The 17,739-nt window shown below is 39.1% G+C and overlaps 1 protein-coding gene and 1 non-coding gene across 2 annotated transcripts; one reads left to right on the forward strand and one right to left on the reverse strand.

The window, feature by feature from the left end:
• Positions 1 to 1,956: 1,956 nt before the first annotated feature.
• LOC131659258 (uncharacterized) lies at positions 1,957 to 2,385 on the forward strand. The gene has a single exon (XM_058928469.1). It carries the CDS (start codon positions 1,957 to 1,959, stop codon positions 2,383 to 2,385), a length of 429 nt encoding a protein of 142 aa, XP_058784452.1.
• Positions 2,386 to 2,438: 53 nt separating this feature from the next.
• Positions 2,439 to 2,545, reverse strand: LOC131593687 (small nucleolar RNA R71). The gene has a single exon (XR_009281072.1). It is a non-coding gene; the product is annotated as a small nucleolar RNA R71 (small nucleolar RNA).
• Positions 2,546 to 17,739: the final 15,194 nt, after the last annotated feature.

Here is a 17,739-nt window from a genome sequence, read left to right on the forward strand (position 1 = left end):
AGAATTAGGGTTAATAGTTTAGGAAAGAATCACTTGATTTGGATGGAGAAATTTGATTCAAAAAATATCAACAAAATCTTTCTATTTTTGGTTTTATTCTTTCAATCTCTTCCCACGATTCCATGGATCCCATGATTGATATTGAAGTGATTAAATATTTGGTGAATGATTTAATAAAATTTATTTCATTAAAATTTGAATTTATTTGATTTAATTTGAATTTAAATGAATAAAATCAAATGTAAATAAAATAAAAAATCATGAAATAAAATTTATATGGCCAATGGACTCATTTTGGGATTAATATCACGTTGGAAGTTCAAACATTGAGGCCCATTTGGAACAAAATTGATTTTGACAAATATTTTCCTTCATGCACCTCTTCAAAAATGTCCAACTTGTGCAATTTGTATCTTTCTCAATTTTCAACCTTTTTGAATGTTCTTGGACTTTTTAGAAAGCTCAAAGGGTCCTTAAAGCACTCCTTTTGGTTTCATCTTCATTGAAGTTTCCATGTTCATGTACACTTCTTTGCAAAAAGATGATCTTTTGTTGACTTTTAGAAGGACCTATAATGTTTTGATCCATATCTCTCAAATGAAGCATTTTTAGACTTGGCATGTGAGAGAAAAAGTTTTAGAGAATTCAATTTCCTTCAAAAGGAGCTTTGGATGGGAAATTTCTGATGTTCCATGTGAAAGTTATGGCTGGTCAAAGTTGGGTTGACTTTCTCCTTAAAACCCTAATTTAGAAACTTAGGTTTTTGATGATTTTGGAGCTTTTCTTGATGAATCATGATCAATCCTTGATCAAATGATGAATGATACTTCAAAATGAGTATGTTGACCAAAAGTCAGGAGTTTTAACTGTGGTTTGACCATAGTTTGACTTTTAGGTCAAACTAGTCGAATATTGATTATCTGAGCATTTCACTGAGCAATCTTATGAATCAGACCTTTTATAGACTTCAAATACTCTTACCATAGTCTACACGTTTTATAGACTCGTACCTTTTACTTTCCTCTCTTACCATAGCCTACATATTTTATAGGCTCGCATTTATTTCCATGTCTGGCTAAATTTATAAGGATTAGAATGTAAGGATCGTATTACAATAGTGTTCCAATGTTTTATTAATAGAAAAAACTGCTGAGGATGTTTTAACTTTTAATACTCGTTTACTGTATTTAATGTTTATGGGTAAGATCGAAAGTCGTCCATACTTAAGATCAAACTAGGTTAATTCTTAACCAAACGGAAAGAGCGAAAGCCATTCGTTTGGTTAACTAGAGTTTTTTAACATATTTTTAGAAAATGATTTCGAAACTATTTTCAGACGCGTTTGTGGGTTTGAAATCCGATTTTTGGCTAAACACCAAAAATCTCTTTAAGTTAAATTTCTTAAGTTAAAATCACTTTTCTACTAAGATAAGTAATTGATTTCTTAAAACTAGGTTCACTGCTTTAACGTAATGCGCACTTTTCATTACGTGACAAATGAAGAGATAGACTTAAAGGGTAAACTCGGTTCTTAGTACGCGAAAGCGACAAGTTCCCGTTAAATCATTCCTTTCTATAAGTAGGAAATATTGCCTCAGAAGTAGCTCTATACATGTATAACTGGAACATTGTCTGATTCACGTGATTTACATTTGATCCTGTTTGTCTTTATCTGTTTAATTTAACTTACTTTTATTTCCTTGTACTGCACTCATTCCCTTATATTGATCTGCCTTAAATAAACACCTTAACAATTAATTCGATAGATTGACGATTGGTCTCTATGGTTCGATAATCTTATATATTACTTTGATAGGTCGTGCACTTGCAGTTTATATTTAGACTATACAGTTAAACAACCCATCAAGTTTTTGGCGCCGTTGCCGGGGACCAACTTCGTCAAATTTCGTACCTTTTTGTTATCCCGTTTAGACTAAGACTATATTTAGCCGATAGATGCGTAGAAATCGTAGCACCGGTAACCTAATAGATCCTTTGGTAGAACCTGAACGTTACACTCGAGCCCGTCTCTTTATACGAAAGTTGAAGAAAGCTATGGCTGAGGACCGTAATCAAAGACCGCTTAAGGAATTTGCCCAACCATCTAACGAGGAGCCTAGTTCTAGTATAGTAAACCCAACTTTAACAACTAAAAACTTCGAACTAAAGCCTGCACTATTGCAATTAGTACAACAAAACCAATTCGCAGGTCTCGCTACCGAGAACCCAAATCAACACCTAAAAGTTTTTATCCAGTTAGCCGACACCCTCAAGGCAAATGCTGCTACGTCTAAGGCAATTCGCCTTAGACTGTTCCCATTCTCCCTAAGAGGTAAGGCACGTGACTGGTTAGATTCCCTTACTACCAACTCAATAACAGCTTAGGAAGACCTTAGGAGAGTTTTCCTTGCTAGATATTTCCCCCTAGCAAGACCGCTATCCTTAGGAACCTGATCACTAGATTTACTCAAAACTAAGGTGAATCACTTTTTGAAGCCTGGGAGAGATATAAAGACCTTTTAAGAGCTTGTCCACACCATGGACTAGAGCAATGGTTAATCATACACACCTTCTATAATGGACTCCATTATAACACCAAAATGTCTATCGACGCTGCCGCTGGTGGTGCATTGATGAATAAACCTTCCCCTGAAGCTTGCGCCCTAATTGAAGAAATGGCCCAAAACCATTATTAATGGGGAGTTGAATTCGAACGAGCGATATTGGAGAAGAAGGAGGCCCAAGGAGGAGTACATGAGATAAGTTGCATGGACTTGATGAATTCCAAAATGGATGCTGAAGGTGTTTTCATGTTGGCTGCATTCTTGGTAAAACATACCTAGTTGATATTGTTTTATGCAGGTTGCATATGTGTGAAGCTAATACAGTTTTTGTAATGAATGTCATGATCGATGTCATGACATCCGTGTGTGACAGCAGGAGTTGTTATTGTTTATTAAATGTGTTTCCAAATTTATCCTAATTATCAGTTTAGAAAACATTTTATTCAGTGCTGCATATTTCGTCCAGAAGATCCTGCTGACAGCATATTTTGTAACAGACAGTTGGCGTGTGAATTAGGTTAACTTTGTTAACCCTAATGTGTTTCTTAAAAATCCCAAGGCCCAAGACTGCATATAAAAAGGACTGCAATCCTAGTTTGGAACGCAGACAGAAGATTTTATTTTATGAAGAACTATTGTTCTGCAACTGTCTCGTGTGATCCACGCTATTGTCTTTGATGATTGCGTTGGAATTAGTTTGTGTTTGTGTAATGTAACTCTAAGCTTTTAAGCACGAGTGTGTGTCTCTTGATTGAAGCTTTTAAGAAGATCAAGGTGTGTTTTTGAAGAGTGTCTTCTATCTGTAATTGTTTATGTGTTTATGTGTAATCACTGCTGTGATTGAGGGGGAGTGGATTGGAGATATTCCATATCTAGGTAGAACCTAGTTAGAAGGGTCATTGGGTAGTGATTAAGTGAGAAGTTATAAACGGGGGAGTTTAGCTTTGAATTGATACTACTGATAGTGGGCTTCATCCCTGGCTTGGTATCCCCCAGAGTAGGTTGTTTTAACCAAAATGGGTAAACAATTTTGTGTGTTCTTTACTGTTTTTATGCTGTTTAATTATTATCTGTGTTGCGTAGTTGTGAATGTCATAACATCCGGTTTGACATCGAGCGTGTGTTACTAGAATTTTCAATTGGCATCAGACCAGGCACCCTGCCTGTTTACATTTGGGTGAGATCTAGGGATAACAAAATTCTGGTACTATGGAGAAGGAACTGTTAGTGTTTGGAAACAGACCACCTATCCTGGATTGCTCTAACCATGACTACTGGAAACCTCGTATGGTAGCAGTCATTAAGTCAGTGGACAGCAAGGCCTGGAGAGCTGTTGAAAGTGGATGGAAACATCCTGAGAAAATTCTGGAAGATGAAACCACTGTTCTAATTCCTGAAACTCAATGGAGCAAATCTGAAGAAGAGTTAGCTTTGGGCAATTCCAAGGCCCTAAGTGCATTATTCAATGGTATTGACAAGAACATTTTCAGACTTATACAACACTGTGAGCTGGCTAAAGAAGCTTGGGATATTCTCAAAACAGCACACGAAGGCACGTCCAAGGTAAAGATGTCGAGACTTCAAATACTTACCACCAAGTTTGAAAATCTCAAGATGAAAGAGGATGATACCATTTATGAGTTTTACATGAATGTCCATGAGATTTCAAACAACTCAACAGCCTTAGGAGAAAAAATGACTGAAGAAAAACTGGTAAGGAAGATCCTCAGATCACTGCCTAAGCAATTTGATATGAAGGTAACTGCCATAGAAGAAGCTCAAGACATCAACATCATGAAGCTGGACGAACTTATTGGTTCTCTCCAAACCTTTGAGTCAAGCATCTGTGAGCCTGTTGAAAAGAAGAACAAAAGCATCGCGTTTGTCACCAACACAGGTGATAATTCAAAAGAAAGCAATGGTGGAAGTGATGAGAATTTATCAGATGCCATAGCCATGCTTGGAAAACAATTCAACAGACTTATTAAAAAAGTTGATCAGAAGTCCAGACCCAATGTCAAGAACACTTCCTATGACATCAGTCAGACATATGACTCAAGCAAAAGGTTCAAAGTTAAGGAGAAGCCCTATCTAGGGAAAGGGGGTCAGTGTCATGGAAGTGAAGGATTCAGACACATTAGAACAGAAGACATGTCTGGAGTGGGATTTGTGGCTAAAGAGGAATTAATCTCTGGACTCAGGAGAACAGAATCCAAGACATGTGTGACTAACCAGATGTCAATCCGAATGTCACAACATCAAGGAAACATAAGAAGGAGGCACTCAAAGAAAAGGTTCCAAAAATGGAGGTGTCATCACTGTGGAAGATTTGGTCACATAAAACCGTTCTGCTTCAGAATAGTTGGATATCCAGACCACACTCATCGAGCCAAACCTGAGTTTAACACCTACAACTGAAAGCAACGATGGGCAGATAAGAATATTGCTCTGGTAGCACATACTTCTCTAAGGAGGTCAGCAAAAGAAGATTGGTACCTTGATAGTGGTTGTTCAAATCATATGACTAGGAGGAAGAGCTCTCTAGTAGATCTCAAACTAGAAGGAAACAACTATGTAACCTTGGGTGATGGAGAAATAAGAGAAGTCAAAGGTGTTGGAAAGACAGAAGGGGTGGGTATCCCCAATCTAAACAATGTTCTACTTGTACAAGGACTGGCTGCAAACCTTATAAGCATCAGTCAGTTGTGTGATGAAGGATTTAATGTCAGGTTCACCAAAGAAGAGTGCATCATCACTAATGAAGCAAATGAGGAAGTCATGAAGGGATTTAGATCTAAGGATAATTGCTATATATGGAAGCCTGACACTCCTCTCCACCCCTCTGACTACTCCATGATCAAAGAAGAATTAAAAGTTTACCGTACGAATCTGATGAATCTGATGAGTCTGATGAATCTGATGAAGAATCCTATGTTGGGGATCTCACCATAAGTGAACTGTCTATTGGTTTTTCTGAGACCTGTGTAATGAATGAGAAACTATGTGCAAAAGTAAGGGAGTACAGAAGTATCAATAGATTTCTGTTAGAAGAAAGAGTAAGCCTTGTGATGGACATTACAGATCGGGAAAGAAAACTTGAAGAGTCAAATGTGAGCAATGATCCTAAAAGACTATCTGAAAGTAATGTCACAGAGAATGTTGCAGCAACATCTAAAGACATTGTGACAGAAAAGTGTATGTTGGGTATCTGCTACCAAAACATATTATAGCAATTAATCCACGTGAGGGAATACTATTTGGGCTTTGTAAAAATCCATGATTTGAAATTTCCCTCACTCAGTGGGTATATAAAGCTCCCTCGATCCCCTAGTATACTAAAAACGGCAAACTTTCCTAGTAGTTCTTCTAGCTACTCTCTAGGGTTGAACTACTTCAATTATTCTCACAGGCGTAAAACAAGTTCTGGTTCTCTAAGTTTCAGAATGTCTCAGCAATCGAATGATGAATCTCCCGGTTCGGACTCGGCAGCACCGGAAGAGTCCCCTAACCCTAATAGGATTCTTAAGGTTGCCCCTTTAAGGACGATCAGCAGTGACGATGTAAAGGCCACAAAGCCTAAAACGACTCATGAAAAATGGCCCAAGGAGGGTATTCACAACAAGGGTACCAAATCCTCTGCATCTGCTACCATGGAGGAACTTACTAAAGAAGGATCCAAATATGTCGACAGTGCAATTACCAGGATTGTTACACGTATTCTGAAGGAGACTCATCAAGTTCCTGGAATATTTATTCCTCTTCAAACCATAATGGCCGATCCCCTCAATAACACCAGTAAAGCTGAGGCTGTTCACACCGTTGATAGTGACCCAGAAATCAACAAGGATGAACAAGGGTTTGCTAAGAATACCAATGTTGCCGAGGATGTCAATGACATCGACAATAATGAGCACCCTAAGGCCAATACTGAAACTGATACTAATGTGGTAGACTTAGATGAGTACTCTGACGACGAATTACTTACCTCCTTGAATCCTAGTGTAGCCAACAGGCTAATGACAAGAAGAAAATGCAAAGTTGTTGTCCAAGGTTCACCTAAAAGGAGCACTCAAGTGAACAACCCTGCCAAAGACACTGTCAGGAAGAAGAGTACTTCTGCAGGTCCTGTCAAGAGTAAAGCTGTAACCAAAAGTAAAGGGGTTGGCCCATCAAGATCTTGGAGCAGGGTCATTCCAAAGAAAAGAAAGGAGCGGGAAATTGTTGAACCTGAATCTGATGTTGAAGTGAATGTCCCCGACATTCCATCGAGGAAGAAGCCTATAACCAGCAAGCTTGCTGCTATTATTCCTGAAGTTCCCATTGATAATGTGTCCTTCCACTATGCCTTTAGTGCCAGTAGATGGAAGTATGTTCTCTAAAAGAGATTGGCTGTTGAAAGGGAATTGGCTCCAAATGCTCTTGAAAACAAGGAGGTCTTAGAGCTGATTCAAGAAGCTAGACTGCTAAAAACTGTGTGCAATCTTCCCAAATGTTATGAGAAGTTGGTCAAAGAATTTGTGGTGAACCTATTTGAAGATTGTGACAACAGTAGGAGTGTAGACGACAGAAAAGTGTTTGTAAGAGGTAAGTGTGTATCGTTCTCTCCTTCTGTGATTAATAAATTCTTGGGAAGAACAGATGAAGCTCAAGCCGAGCTGGAAGTAACAGATAACCAAGTTTGTCAAGTGATCACAGCCAAACAGGTAAAAAGCTGGCCCATGAAAGAAAAGCTAACTAAGTAAGCTGAGCATCAAGTATGCAATGCTTCACAAGATAGGAGCAGCTAATTGGGTTCCAACAAATCACAAGTCCAATATCTCAACTGTGCTTGGTAGACTTCTGTATGCTGTAGGAACAAAGGCAAAGTTTGATTATGGAGCATAGATTTTTGACCAAACCATGAAGCATACTGGAAGCTTCAGTATTAAGGGTCCAATTGCTTTTCCATCCCTCTTGTGTGGTATAATTCTAGATCAGTGCTCAAACATTCTCAATGAACATGATGTAGTGTGCAAAAGAGGTAGTCCCTTGGCCTTCCATTACAAACTGTTTCAGGGAAAACATGTTCCAGACATTGTCATGACATCGGCTGAAACGTCCAAATCTGGAGCATCAGTCAGCAAAGCAGAAGTCATAGCAATGCTAAAAGAGACTTGCAAAGAACTGGAATCAAGAAAAATATCTCTTGAAAAAATGATATGTACTCTGGAAATGGATGAGAATGAGGAATTTGCAGATACTAAAGAGATGGACGATAAAGATGAACAAGAATTGGAAGAAGAAAGTGCTAGTCCGGCTGATGACTCTGAGAAAGAAAGTTCTTCAGACACCTCAAGTGGGTCTGAATCTGAGCAGTAATTGCAGCTGGAGTCCTGTTTGTTTTTTTTTGTTTTTCTTGTTTTTGTTTGATTTGTTCCTTTTCATTCAGTTCCTTCTGTTTTATTTGATTTCGGTCAGTTTAAATCTTTTGATTGGACCTTCTTAAACTTGGAGGAGGAGAAGTTTTTTTTGGCTTTGGCAACATTTGTTGCCAAACAGGAGGAGAAGTATTATATGTTATCCCAAAACAACAAGAATGGTGGTTGTGTGTGATCAACAATACTAATTTGCTTATTTTTTGTGTTGATCTGTTTGTGCTTGTGCTACTCTTGTGGCTGTCTGTCTGTTTGTCTAAGCACTGTGTGCATAATGGGGATGTATGCTGTATGTTTTGTATTAGCTTGTTTTATTGTGTTTTGGTTATCTTGTGTCCGCTGCAAGTTTTTCTCTGGTATGGTGTGACAGGTTGTTTTAGCCAAAATTTTGCCAAAGGGGGAGATTGAAGGTGTTTTCATGTTGGCTGCATTATTGGTAAAACATACCTGGTTGATATTGTTTTATGCAGGTTGCATATGTGTGAAGCTAATACAGTTTTTGTAGTGAATGTCATGATCGATGTCATGACATCCATGTGTGACAGCGGGAGCTTTTATTGTTTATTAAATGTGTTTCCAGATTTATCCTAATTATCAGTTTAGGAAACATTTTATTCAGTGCTGCATATTTCGTCCAGAAGATCCTGCTGACAGCACATTTTGTAACAGACAGTTGGCGTGTGAATTAGGTTAACTTTGTTAACCCTAATGTGTTTCTTAAAAAGCCCAAGGCCCAAGACTGCATATAAAAAGGACTGCAATCCTAGTTTGGAACGCAAACAGAAGTTTTTATTTTGTGAAGAACTATTGTTCTGTAACTGTCTCGTGTGATCCACATTATTGTCTTTGATGATTGCGTTGGAATTAGTTTGTGTTTGTGTAATGTCACTCTAAGCTTTTAAGCACGAGTGTGTGTCTCTTGATTGAAGCTTTTAAGAAGATCAAGGTGTGTTTTTGAAGAGTGTCTTCTATCTGTAATTGTTTATGTGTTTATGTGTAATCACTGATGTAATTGAGGGGGAGTGGAATCCATATCTAGGTAGAAGGGTCATTGGGTAGTGATTAAGTGAGAAGTTGTAAACATGAGAGTTTAGCTTTGAATTGATACTACTGATAGTGGACTTCATCCCTGGCTTGGTAGCCCCCATAGTAGGTTGTTTGAACCGAACTGGGTAAACAATTTTGTGTGTTATTTACTGTTTTGATGTTGTTTAATTATTATCTGTGCTGCATAGTTGTGAATGTCATAACATCCGATTTGACATCGAGCGTGTGTTACTAGAATTTTCAGATGCTTTAACCCTAAGAGTAGAAAATATGTCTCAAAACCCTGCCACGGTAGCCGCTATCCAATCGGAATGCAAACTCTGTGGAATCCAAGGACTTCAAACCTCTAATTGTAACTGATCGGTAAAATAGCAAGTGTACTATTTTGCCTCTGTAGTAATAAAGGGAAAACTCCCCGAATATCGATCTCAAGGACTGCGTGATATTATAGAGTTAGTAGGAATTCAATTAAACAAAAAGCCTTGGGGGTTTTGGTTTTTATAATTACGAATTAAATTGCAAATAAACTTAAAAAGGTTGATTTAGCCAAATATGAGTAACATGCCAGGGTAGGTGTGTGCATTAACATGTAACAATTCTGAACCCTTATTTCATTAACAAAATTCAACTTATCAATTACCGGTTCTTAAGGGTATTTGCTCCTAAGTCCTTAGTGGGCAAACCTTTGAACATTGAAATCCTAATCCCAAAGTCCTTCGAAATTAGTGATCAAATCAAGTATTATTATAATCAAGAACAATCCGGTTACTATAGGGTATCCCTAGTCCTAGGTGATATCTACTATAGTATAATGGTATAAAAACCCTAACAATGGAGGTCAATCCTAATTGTCAGTCATAAATCAATCCAGTTGGTCCGACGAGGAAAGCATTAAAAACATTATACCATTAAATTGAACATGAAAGAGAAATATGTTATTGAAATTCAGAATTCAAAATCATCACAAATGTTAATCAGGGACACCCCCCTAGCATTGGGGGGTTTAGCTACTCATATCATCCAAAGAAATTACAAAGATATCAAATAAAGACATTACAATAGAGATGATGAACTTTGATCTTCAATGGCTTCCGCTCATGAGAGTTCTCTGTTCTTCTCCAATTGCATAGGCTTCCTTTCTCAATCCTCCAATTCTTCGTGTGGAAAAAAGATCCCTAATTCATCTTCAAAACTCTCCTAAATAGTGCAGACTCACTTAAGTTGGTTGGAAATCCCAAAAACACCCCTGCAGGCCAACCACTGAACTAAATAATAAAAATCACTGAAATCAGCGTCATCACCCAACACGGGCCGTGTTGTGCAACACGGGCACCCGTGTTGGCTCCCTGTCATATTTCTTTTTCTTATTAAGCCCCAGGACGTGCAACACGGGCCGTGTTGCTTCACTGTTTTTCCATTCTTCTTGCGCCCTCTTCCTGACACGGCCCGTGTTGTGCAACACGGCCACCCGTGTCAGGCCTCCTGTAGCATGTTTTTGAAATTCCTTCGAAACTCCGAGTTTTGCACTGATTTACTCTGATTTCTCCATATCAGTCTGAAAACATTAAAACATACAACCAAAGCATAAAATAACGAATAGAGAAATAAAACACTCAATAACATAACTTAAAAATACTTAAAAACAACGGAAAATATATGTGTGAAAACCACTGATCAGTAACCTACTGAAGGAGTATAGTTCAGAACAAGTCAATTATTCCCAAGGAAACCCATTTTCAAACACTTACAATCCTAGATGGAGGAACCACCCAAATTTTTCCTACAAAAATAATAACCCAATCCAAAATCCCCGACCCTCTAGACCGCAAAGTTACCCGACTCAAAAACAAAACCAATCTATGCAAGTTGTACCACCAAGACCCAGTTTTAGGGAGACGATAGAAAACTTTATTCTAGCCCAAACCCAACAGAACAAAGAGTTCTACAATCAGAACATTCATATTAATGACCTAATAACAAAACTAGGAACCAAGTTCGACCAAGTCATTACTCATAATAAGATGCTTGAGACTCAGATCTTGCAAATAGCTCAGACACCAGGCGCACAAACTACTCCTGGAGGTCAATCTTAAGAAGCGGAACTGCTTATGATGGACCTAAAATCCCAACATTGAGCGCACCCCAAAAACCTGAAGAAAATGTCGTGCCTACGGACCAAGTGGAAAAACCAGAAGAATCTACAAAACAACCCAACCAAGGAGTAGAAACGAAAGACAAGGATTACACACCTCTACCTCCATATAAACCACCTATTCCTTATCCGCAAATACTTAAGAAAAGTAAGATAGAAAGTTAGTACCAAAAATTCATCAAGGTGATAGAAAAACTTCACGTGGAAATTCCTTTTACAGAAGCAATCACCCAAATACCATCATATGCTAAATTCTTAAAAGACATCTTGTCTAACAAGCGCAGACTCGACGATCCTAAACCCTTAGAATGCCATTCCATCTCCGAGAATAAACTTGCCAAGAAGGACAAATACCCTGGAAGTTTTTCCATGCCCTGCATCCTAGGAAATCATGTTATCGACAAAGCCTTCTTAGACCTAGGAGCAAGCGTGAGCTTAATGCCTTTGGCAGTTTGTAAGAGGTTAAAATTAGGAGAACTTAAGCCAACCAAAATGTTCTTACAATTAGCTGATAGATCTGTCAAATATCCTATGGTCATTTTAGAAGATATACCAGTTAAGATAGGTCGGTTATATATCCCGACCGATTTCGTAGTAATGGATATTAAGGAGGACGAAGAAATTCTGATTCTCTTAGGAAGACCATTCTTGTCTACCGCCAGAGCCATAATAGACGTTAAGAAAGGAAAGCTAACCTTCGAAGTAGGAGATGAAAAGATAGAATTCATCCTCTCAAAGTTTCTCATGGCACCTATGATAGGAGATGCATGTTATGCGATCGACATCATTGATGAATGCATAAATGAACTTGAGCAAGATGAATCCTCAATTAAAATACCTTCAACCCCCATTCTAGAGGATGATGGATTCGAGAGAATGGAACTCTACATTGATGACAACCTTTTTGAATGTTTAGCCCTTACACCAGACCCTATGTCGTGTCTTAAAAAGCCCACTTTGGAACTTAAAGAACTACCCAAGAATCTAAGATATGACTTCTTGGATGAAGAGATGAACCGTCCTGTTATAAATAATGCCACTCTGAACCAAAAAGAAACAAGTCAGCTCTTAGATATCTTGCGAAAATATCCCTCAGCATTAGGCTATAAAATCTCTGACTTAAAAGGAATAAGCCCATCTGTATGCATGCATCGGATTTTGCTAGAAGAAAATTCGAAACCCTCAAGAGAACATCAAAGAAGAATAAACCCTACAATGAGTGATGTAGTTAAGAAAGAAGTTCTTAAGTTACTTGAAGCTGGAATAATATATCAGATCTCGGATAGCGAGTGGGTAAGTCATATACATGTGGTGCCTAAGAAAGGAGGCATCATGGTTGTAGAAAATGAGAAGGGTGAGCGAGTAGCAAAACAAACAGAAGGAGGATGGCGTATGTGTATAGATTACAGAAAGTTGAATAAGGCGACTAGGAAAGATCATTTCCCTCTTCCGTTCATAGATTAGATGCTCGAACGTCTAGCTAGGCATTCGTATTTTTGTTATCTAGATGGATATTCGGGATTTTTCCAAATCCCTATTCACCCAGAGGACCAAGAAAAGACAACATTTACCTGTCCTTATGGAACATTTGCCTACAGGCGAATGCCCTTTGGACTCTGTAATGCACCTACCACTTTCCAGCGTTGTATGATGTCTATTTTCGCAGATTATCTCGACGGTATTATGGAAGTCTTTATGGATGATTTCTCGGTGTGTGGATTCGATTTCAAGAATTGTCTCTCTAACCTTGAGAAAATCTTAGAAAGGTGTGTGGAAGTGAACCTTGTGCTGAACTAGGAGAAATGCCATTTTATGGTCAATGAAGAAATAGTTCTAAGACACATTGTCTCTGAAAGAGGCATAGAAGTCGACAAAGCCAAAATAGAAGTTATAGAGAACCTCAACCCACCTAAAACCGTTAGGGAAGTACGAAGTTTTCTAGGACACGCTGGATTCTACCAACGCTTTATAAAAGACTTCTCCAAAATAACAAAACCATTAACTAACCTCCTTATGAAAGATGTTGAATTTGATTTTAATGAGAAATGTATTGAAGCTTTCGAAATTCTAAAACAAGCACTTATTTCAGCTCCTATCATTCAACCCCCTGATTGGATGCAACCTTTCGAAATCATGTGTGATGCTAGTGATTATGCAGTTGGGGCAATTTTAGGGCAGAGAAAAGATAAGAAATTACATGTAATTTATTACGCAAGTAGAACCCTAGATGCCGCCCAACTTAACTACACAACCACTGAGAAGGAATTGCTAGCCGTAGTATTCGCAATTGATAATTTTCGATCCTATTTGGTAGGAGCTAAGACGGTAGTTTATACTGATCACGCAGCAATCCAATATTTGTTGAACAAAAAGGATGCTAAGCCCAGATTGCTCAGATGGATTCTCTTGATCCAAGAATTCGACTTAGATATCAAAGATAAGAAAGGAACCGAGAATCTAGTAGCTGACCACCTTTCTAGGCTAGAACATCTAAAACTAAATTTAATACCTATAGACGATTACTTCACCTATGACGGACTTATAGCTAGGATAAACATAAAGAGAGAAGATGGTCCCGAAACCTATGAAGAAGAAACCCAGGAGAACATCTCAATAACAAGGAGCGTACCTTGGTACGCTGACATCGTAAACTATCTAGTCGCCGATATCATACCCCCTGATTTAAGTTTCCAACAAAAGAATAAGTTCTTCAGTGATATCAAGAGTTTTTACTGGGATGAACCACTCCTTTTTAAGAGAGGGATATACAACATCTTTAGACGATGTGTCCCTGAAGAAGAAGTGAAAATAGTCATCGAGCATTGTCACGATGTGCCTTATGATGGACATGGGAGTACATCGAAGACATGTGCCAAGATCTTTCAAGCAGACCTTTACTGGCCAACTCTGTGGCGTGATGTCCATGCTTACATTGTCAAGTGTGACCGTTGTTAACGCATTGGAAACATTTCTAGACATGACGAAATGCCATTAAGGAATATTCAAGAAGTCGAACTCTTTGGCGTATGGGGTATAGATTTTATGGGACCTTTTCCCTCATCGATGGGGAATAAGTACATTATAGTAGCAGTCGACTACGTATCCAAGTGGATAGAAGCTATAGCATCACCAACAAATGACACTAGAGTCGTAGTCAAATTGTTCAAGAACATCATATATCCTAGGTTTGGAACACCCCGTCTAGTCATAAGTGATGGAGGATCGCATTTTATATCCAAAATATTCGACAAACTTCTAAGCAAATATGGAGTCAAACATAGAGTAGCAACACTATATCACCCTCAAACCAGTGGCCAAGTAGAGGTATCAAATAGGGAGATCAAGCAGATCTTGGAAAAAACCGTTTCAATATCCAGAAAAGACTGGTCTGCCAAGCTAAAAGATGCACTATGGGCTTATAGGACAGCCTTTAAAACCCCTATTGGCACTACCCCCTACCAATTGGTCTATGGAAAGTCCTGCCACTTACCCTTTGAACTAGAACATAAAGCCTACTGGGCTATAAAATCTTTAAACTTAGATTATCTAAAAGCTGGAGAAAAGCGTATCCTAGACATACATAAATTAGAAGAACTCCGCCTGATGCATACGAAAATGCCATCATATATAAAGAGAGAACAAAGATATGGCATGACAAGAAAATCACTAAGAAAGAATTCAATATAGGTGATCCTGCTCTTCTATTTAATTACAGATTACGACTTTTCCCTGGCAAGCTACGTTCAAGATGGACATGTCCATTCGAAGTATCAAAAGTATTAGTATCTGGAGCAGTGGAAATCAAGAATAATTCATGCGCTCCTTTCGTGGTAAATGGACAAAGACTGAAGTTATATAAAGGAGGTGACCTGCCTATTGACTACTCTAGTCAAACCCTGATAGACCCGCCAATCCGAACTTAGAAAGTGAAATCTTATCGTCAAGCTAACAACGTTAAACAAGCGCTGCATGGGAGGCAACCCATGATTTTCTTTTCCTTTTCCTTTTACTTTTATTTTTATTTTTTACTTTTAAATTTTATATATAGCCTGAGCTGATATTCATATTTGTGTTTTCAGGACTAGATACTCTATTTCATCTCTTTCAGGATGGATTTCATCGATGGATTGACCGTGACTTTCAGAGATGATGCCCAGAGAGCCTGTTTTGCTGCACTATCTGCTCGACCCATGCTTCCAACCAGATATCCAGATCAGGCTTGCATGGAGGCACTAGGGATTGAGGCGAGTATCCACTACCTGTGCCATCAGATCGGTTGGGATGAGTATGCTGAGGACATCCATGTGACCTATAGGAACCTCACCTTGGAGTTCCTTAGCTCACTGGATTATAAGCCCTACATGGACATTAGAGATGACCATGAATGCATCAGTTTCCGCATGTTTGGCACGGAGTACACCCTCACTTTGAAGAAGTTTGGAGATCTGCTTGGATTCCAGACTTCACCTACTGCCATCCCTGAGCTTCCTCTAGGATATTTCATGACCAGTGACATAGACAGGTTCTGGAGAGCTATTACCGATGGAAGTAGTCTTGACCCGTCTGAGCAGCTGTCTAAGAGGATCCATAATCCAGCATTCAGGTATTTTGAGATGATTTTGTGCCACACCTTCTTTGGGAGGAGCTATTGTGATCACCTCGTGACTGCAAAGGAGATCTTATTTTTGTACTGCACTAGTCAGTCGCGTTCCATCGCGAGTGGAGCTTTTTTGATAGTGTTGCTACCGCGAAATTTAACAGAGTCCCCACTAATATATTTATCCTGGAAAGGAAGGGAATGCCAGCAAACCACAAAACAAAACAACGGTCTCACGACCAGAGAAAAAGGTAAGGGAGTCGGATACGTGAGGGGAAGGTATTAGCACCCCTCGCGCCCATCGTACTCGATGGTATCCACGCCTGTGTCTAAAACTATGGGTGTGTAAGCAAACTGCGCTAATCTAGACTAAAATGAATGCAGAATGTAGGGAAAAGAAAGAGTTATACTCGCACGGGCCCTACCCCGCTGCCTACGTATCCTTTTTGAGGAATCAGAGGTACCGTAGCTCGGCTAACTAGTTTCTGTTTGTTTTGTGTTTCTTAGGTGAACGAGTTACATTCGCACTCCGCTGCTCGACCTTTGGAAACTTATGCTTGGGAATGGAGCGGAAATAACAAGCTCTTAAGAAAAGAAAATCAAAGAGTGTGGTTTGTGTTTTAAAGAATGCATGAGGAAAACCTAAGCTAAGGGGGAAAGCTTGCTACCTATGTTATCATACAAAGGGTACACGTCTAAACTAAACTAGCAACCTACGGGGAGAAAGCGAAAGGAAAACAATAATATCACACAAACGAGCTCCGCTCGTAAAGCAAACAAAACCAACGGCACAGGCCGAGTGGTAGAAAAGCGGTCCCACCATAGCCAAGGGGAGCGAATCACCCGAGTCAACCAAGCATTAGACCTCGCAAAAATGATCGGGCCATAGACAAGAGGAGCGAGTTCCTCTCAGCAACCAAGTCGTCACGGATCTGAAAGGAAAACGGTGCGTGCGTACACCGAGAATCAACGTCGAGCAACGCGAGCTATAGGAAATGCGGGGGTCTGGTTGCATGAACCCTTTACCTGACATACTCAATAACAAGATCTTGTGCTGGTTCAGAAGCAAGCAACGTGTAGCGTGCGCTTACTGAACGGACTCGATGAGACTGGGCGGGGGTTGATTGCTAACCCTTTCCGCATGCCTTCCATGAGAACTTAACGGAGTGCCATATAGGACTTATTACACCGTGACTCCCTGCCGCAAAGCACAAATATAAACATACCAACAAAAACGGAGCCTCTTTCGAGGGCTTGGTCAGATGCATGTCTAGGTCCTACTTCTCATGTTAAAGGATGATGCGAGAAAGCGATAAAGTGCCAGAAAAATAAAATGAAACGGGATCAATACCAAACGGATTATGATCTGTAAACTATAGCGAAGAAAAGCAAGGAAACTAAGGATCCCGCGAGCGAGCTAGCAAAGCAAAAGCAAATAGTCAGCACACCGATTAGCCATGAAAGCACACAAAGGTCGACATGTGCGTCGAGCATAATCACAATACACCTGCGAGAGGAACAAGCAAACCACACAAGCAGATATAAAGTAATAGGTACGTGTCTCCAAGATGAGAACACGAAACGAGTGAATGAAACCGTGTCCCGTAAATAAAACGGAACACTCAAGCAATGAGCGTCGATCGGTGACTATCCAAATGCCTTGCACACTAGCATACAAGTTAGAGATAACAGACATCGCAATCGGAATTGCGTTGGTGCTTTACACCGAAAAAGGATAGCGAAATGAGAAATTTGACATTAACACACTTTTTAAACATAAATCGAGCGAAAGTAAGATAACAACCAAAAATAACAATCAAATGTTAGTCAAATATGTACACAAGTATTATGAAAACCAAAGCAAGTATTTACAAATCAAAAGGTACACCGAAATAGTAAAATCGGGTAAAAACGATAAAAACTAACTATATAACAAAACATTTAAATTCTAACAAGTAAAATGTT

The sequence above is a fragment of the Vicia villosa genome, linkage group LG3, assembly GCF_029867415.1.
Source record: "Vicia villosa cultivar HV-30 ecotype Madison, WI linkage group LG3, Vvil1.0, whole genome shotgun sequence".
In the NCBI taxonomy this organism is placed as follows: domain Eukaryota; kingdom Viridiplantae; phylum Streptophyta; class Magnoliopsida; order Fabales; family Fabaceae; genus Vicia; species Vicia villosa.